The following is a 5,956-nucleotide window of genomic DNA, read 5'->3' as shown; positions in this document are numbered from 1 at the left end:
AGTACGGGGAGAGAATAGAAAAGGAACAATGGAGGGGTAAAAGGCTAAAGGGGCGGTGAAAGACGAGAAGAAAGGTTCAGAACATTCATTAAATTACTCTGTCCTGTCGTTAAGGAACTTTCAATCCTCGACGAAAACTTTTCTGGGGCCAAAAATGAAGCTTGATACTTAAATCCTAACAAATGTAACTGACTCTTTTATTACTTTCTCAATTTAACATCAGAGCCAGGATAAACTTTCCCAAGTGTTTTCATAAACATAACCATTATTAGAAAAACATTGTTAGAGCTCTCAAATCAGCAGCTAGGCAGTAACATTATGATGTGATGTGTCTATTCTAGAGGGCTTAACCTTTCCGTGGTGAGATGTTTTGTGCTCCTGTCTAAATCAAAATGATGGTTTAGCTGAAAGTGTGCATTCATTTAAAGTCTTTGTGCAATGCACCCCGTGACAAATAAAGTAAACCAAAATGAATTTCAACCCAACAGCCGCACATTAAACAGAGTAAACAACGTTGCCTCAGTGTTGTCAACAAAGATTATAAAAAAATAAATAGCGTGTCTGACAGTAATCTCGAACATTTCTCACGTACATTTAAATCAATTACAAACACGCCTTTGCATTTGTTTATCTACTGTCTAAAAGCAGCTTTTTGTTAGTGACTTCAACATGAAAATGGAATGAGCTTTTCGTAGACAATTTGTCCTGAACATATAGCCCTCTAAGGTGAACATATGTAATGGTCACAGACTCAAAGTGATGGCTCACTTATATTGATTCCCTACGGTCAATGACCTCAAAGAACGACCTCACATATTGTCTGGAGTTCAGAAGCCGGTCTGACCTTGTGTGACAACACTTTGAACTATAGCTACACCGGTATATTAAGACTGGTCAAAACATGCACACCTGTAATTACTAAAGCATTCAATGTTTAACTTAAATGCTTCTTTTTCTTTATTCTCTCCCTGTCACACACGTACACGCACGCATACGCGTTTTTTCTTTCTTTTCTTTTTTTTTTTTTTTAGAGCCATCCTTTCATTGCTTCTGGGAAACAGACTGAGGATGTTTATGACACAGCACTTATTGTCAGCAAAGAAAACAGAGAAAGGAGAACAGGAGGTGAAAAGGAAGAGAGGAATGTGAAAAGAATCAGCGGTCCTTAAACACCCAGATGTTTTCTTTTCTCTCTCTCTCTCTCTCTCTCTCTCTCTCTCTCTCTCACACACACACACACACACACACAAACACACACACACACACACACACACACACACACACACACACATACACACACGTTTCTCCGGTAGTATACAGACCTCCTCATATTGCCTGCCTTGTGGTGTGATGTAGTAAAACACATTGAGTTTTACAAGTCAAAAGAATAAATGAGCGAGAGAGAGAGATAAAGAGAGAGAGAGAGAGAGAGAGAGAGAGAGAAAGAGAGAGAGAAAGAGAGAGAGAAAGAGAGAGAGATTCTCATCTACTCAGTTGTTGAAGGAACTTCAGTTATCAAGGGACAATCGTCTTCACAAAATTAATTAATTAATTGACACATTCTCAGGAGATTCAGAGTACACGCAGGTTCAGTCTCCAAACAGATAAGAGATGTCTGTCTAAACAGACACCCAGCAGGAGGACAGGAGACATGTCTGAGACCCAAACTCTGGTCCTCACTGACCTATCCCCCACCTCTGCTGTAACGTTTAACCCCTTTCTCCATTTTCTCACTCACACAGACACACTAGATAGCTCTAATTGTTGGACATTCATATGAACAACATTTACACCATTTTATCCACTTCTCAGATAAAGCTTCACATACCACCCTAACAATAAGACGCAATAACGCACAGAGAGGAGGAGTCCGTTTTTCTATGCACATACATGTGCATCTCCCACCTCAGTAAATAAGTTTACAAAGCAACACTCTAGAAGCAACTACAACAGTAGTTACTGACTTTCTGCGCACGAACAATGTCACTGAACACATGATTTTACTGAAAACTGCTCTAAAATTTATGAATCACAGAAAGACACAATTACATTCTGTTTTACTGGTTCAAATAAATTCTCTAGATGAACTCTCATTATTGAGGAAAAATCCACATAATATCACAAAATAAGAGCCATTAACAGTTCATCACTGAACTCATTGCGCCTCTGCATCATCTTGAATGAAACTATATATATATTTTTTTAAACATTTATTGTTTGGTGTATTTATGACTCACAGGAAACCGAGGACAAATTTAGATCCAAACATGACTGCATTCAAAGCCCGTGTATCCTCTACCATCTGGGACTGACAGACAAGAGAGAGAGAGAGAGAGGGAGTTGCGAATAAAATAAATCAACCCTCCGCAGCACTCTCACTCACATAAAGCAAAGACAAACATAATCACGACAACGTCTGAGGGTTGGCTATTAGCCATCAGATAAACAGCGAACGGACTGATGAGAAATGTGAACACAAAAACTAGAGAGCGAGCGATAGCAGTTAATGTTACAAAATCTGGAATTTGATGTTAAAAAAAAGACATGTAACACTAAGTTCTTCCATTGAGGACGTGTGTGTGTGTGTGTGTGTGTGTGTGTGCGGGCGCGCGCGCGCGCGTGTGTGTGCGCATGTAAGTGTGGGTTCAAACATACACTATGCTTTAAATGAGTGTGTGTAGTGATGCTTATTGTGTGTTTTCTGCCACCTACCCAAGCGAGTGGGTGGATTTGAAGGGATGACAGTGGAGTGACAAAGCGAGGGAGCGTGCGTCATGTTCCACGGAGACTCTTATTTAACAGATTCACTTAACGCATCCCTCATTCCCAGGTCATTCTATTTCTCCAAATGAACATGTGCTCTTGACTCATTCACTACCCAACTGTAAAGGAGAGGACTACACGTCTGTCTCTGACTCTGAGGAGTGGAGCTCGTGGTAAAGCAGATACACTACAGATAGGCTCAGATTAGAAACTAAGTGCTCCAGCTGTACCATGTAGTTTTCATATAGGTTTTACTCGGTGTCATGTCACTTGACCTCAGTAATCACTTATCTTCATTCAAATAATTAGATGAAAGCATGACAAATCACACGAATTCCCTTGAGTTTGTATGCGATTATATTTTTGTCACACCGGGTAAAGTTTGTGTTTTACCTGTGAAAGCGAGCAAGATGACTAATAAGCAAATGAGACCACAGATGCACGGAATGAGGATGAGCAACAACAGTCGGAGATGTTTAACGGAGCCCAGTTTCTGCGAGCACGAGTCGCCCATTATCTGTGCATCGGCGCCGGACACCTGAAAAGAGAGAAAACTGCCGTTGGGCTATGGACAGAATTTAGGCATTTCTTTTCTTACGACGAAGAGAGCGCAAAGACTTTAAATAAATGAATAAATAGTCAGTCTTATTAATGCAGTGTGACACTGTGGGACTCAGGGGTATCTTAAACCGCTCTTGCCTAAGGCACTTACGGAGGACTAATGGAGGGCAGAGAAATAGGGTAGGTTGTGTGTTGTTGAAATCAGACTGGATGAAATAACCTTAATAAAATAATAAAGACCTCTTACACACAAGAATGCCAGGTTTCTGTGTATTAAACTACAAGAAGCTTCGAATGTATAAATAACAGTACATAACTTTTATATTATGATTACTAATATTAACAGTAACACACTTACCAGTATACCCACTTGTAATAACGTAAATAAAATACTAATACAGATGCGCACGTGGTTTATAAGACAAATCTACTAATTCTATACACTTTAAGATAACCGTCAATAAGTTCATTAAACTTCCAATAGCTTCCTAACTTGCTTTTCTTTGATCTTACCTGTATGTCCCGTCTTGACTGTAAAGCACTTAATCACGTCTCTTTGCGCCGCAGTGGTTTAAACGTCCTCCGCTACCGTCTCGCGGTACTGACATGGTCATTAGCAGACTGATTAAAAACTCAAAACGCTCGTGACCTCAGAGACGGTGTGCATTACAGAGGAAAATCAAGAATGGTTCGCTCGGTCTCCCTCACAGGAGTTTTTAGACGACCCGTCTCCCGTGCGCTGACAATACGACCACATGCGCGCTGCAGGGTCCTAAAGCGAACGTGTAACGCAAAGCGCGTTAAGTGGAGGAGCATGATTTAGGCAACAAATAAATGAATAAATAAAAATAAGGATAAAAACTCCCTGTAATTAAGAAATGATTTTCATATATGTATATATATATATATAACACTATTTTAATCAAACGTAATTTATGAACAAGCTACGTTGTCCTCAGACAACAAAATCGTTTCGAGAGGCTGATCTGTGCCTGTGTAACTTGTGCAGTGCAGTTCGTGTCAAGGTCATCCACAGTCAGAGTTTAAGCGTGGTTTAGTAGCATGTTTCTTTGCATCTCTGAAATTTGAAGACTAATTCTAAACATTTTTATTATAACCCTTATGCTAGCTTGCAAATGTAGGATCCGACCCCCGAGCCCCTGATCGTTGGTGAGCACGGTAAGAGCCCCTCCACTGAGTCCGCCTATTTTTATCCAGGTATTTCTCGCTTCAGACTTTCCATGTCTGTCAGAGGGGGGAACGGGGGAATCTGAAAGCTCATCTCGGAGGGAAAGATTATTTTTAGGGCTAACCCTCCGAAAGCGAGACAGCAATCGGAGAGCTCGTGTCTCCACTGCTGACTGTCTCTCTCTCTCTCTCTGTGAGTGAGTGTGTGTGTTTGTTGAGAGATAGAGATGTTTCTAGGACGGGAGGAAAACCACCGCACCATAACGGTTTAAAATGGAAATCTCGCGCAAACTAGTGATCGTTTCACTCAGGTTTACCGGGTAATTTAACAGAATCTTCCGAGAACAGTCGCACATTGAAATGCCCGAACACGCCGAATAGAAATTTGGTTAGATTTATTGTTAAGATAAAAATAAGAACAACAGCCACCTGGACAGAACCACACATTTTAAAACAATACGTAGGCCTAAATGAATAAATAAATACTCCATTATCGAATAATAAAATTGTTTACAAGTAATGCTGACACACTGCCCAAGCGAAGAAAATCATTATTGCCATTCACAGTTTTCCTCTTGAAAGTTATATTAGGTCAGATCCAAAGTTGGCTCATGATGGGTAACTTTCCAAGGAAGCGTGTCCTGTCTAGTCTCTTACCACTGAGTGCTGGCACGAGTCACCAAGGCTAAGCGCGTGCAGCTGCTCCGTGGACAACATAACTGTCACACAGGGTCTCTCATCCGCGCATCTCAGATCAGCTAGCTGTCTGTCTGTGCTCCCTTGCGCTGCGGTGGTGGCAAGATGGGGAAGTCCCAGTGAAGAAAAGCGGTCTCCCTAATATTATTTTCACCTCAGGACCTCCTGCCTGATATCAGTGCCTATTAACTCCACCCTCGAAACACGGTCTTAGACCCAGCCTACCTTTTTAACACACAAACACTATCAGGCTGATCATTTTCGTGGTTTCCTCGAAGCGCACAGGTAAAGAGGCAAGAGCTGCTACTTTCGGAGGTCAGCGAAAGGACTGACACGGGCTACAGGATGGCAGTAGTTCATTATCACCATGCGTAATGCTTTAGTCCTGGGATGTCAAAGATGTTAGTAAAATCCTTGAAGTTGCAAGGACCGTGTACCAGACAAAGCCCCCAATAGAAGGAAACTTTTATAGTGCTTTCCTAGTGTGACACACACATAGACCCCTATTTTGTTTGGATCCACAGTCTCTGCTTGTTCGTTCGCACTAATAAGCAGCACTGCGTGTGAGCTTTCGGACCAGCGGGGTTTGGCGCGTAATGGAGAGCCTCCAGCCTTATTAGCCTAATGGTCGAGCAATCAAGCACGACTTCGCTTCCAGTTTCTCTGAAATCTGAAAAGCTAGAAAAGGCACACTGAAACAGAGTCGAAATAATGTTTTTATTTAGTATCTGGAACCTACAAACAAAGG

The 5,956-nt window shown here is 41.4% G+C and overlaps 1 protein-coding gene across 2 annotated transcripts in view; it reads right to left on the bottom strand.

Moving 5' to 3' along the window:
• corin (corin, serine peptidase) overlaps window positions 1-3,982 on the bottom strand; it is a 23,137-nt gene extending 19,155 nt beyond the window's left edge. Inside the window, exons 1-2 of one of the 2 annotated variants that reach the window (XM_030773224.1) lie at window positions 3,838-3,982; window positions 3,157-3,301 (exon numbers count right to left, since the gene is read on the bottom strand). In XM_030773224.1, the coding sequence (XP_030629084.1) occupies window positions 3,157-3,277 (121 nt within the window). In that variant the 5' untranslated portion in view covers window positions 3,278-3,301; window positions 3,838-3,982. Of the gene's footprint in view, window positions 1-2,237; window positions 2,274-3,156; window positions 3,302-3,837 lie in introns of those variants that run through there. The other variant, XM_030773225.1, reaches the window with a different exon arrangement.
• Between the last annotated feature and the right edge of the window lie 1,974 nt (window positions 3,983-5,956).

This window comes from Chanos chanos, chromosome 5, assembly GCF_902362185.1.
Source record: "Chanos chanos chromosome 5, fChaCha1.1, whole genome shotgun sequence".
In the NCBI taxonomy this organism is placed as follows: Eukaryota; Metazoa; Chordata; class Actinopteri; order Gonorynchiformes; family Chanidae; genus Chanos; species Chanos chanos.
The sequence above is the reverse complement of the archived record's forward strand: the minus strand, read 5'-3'. Positions and strand labels throughout refer to the sequence as shown.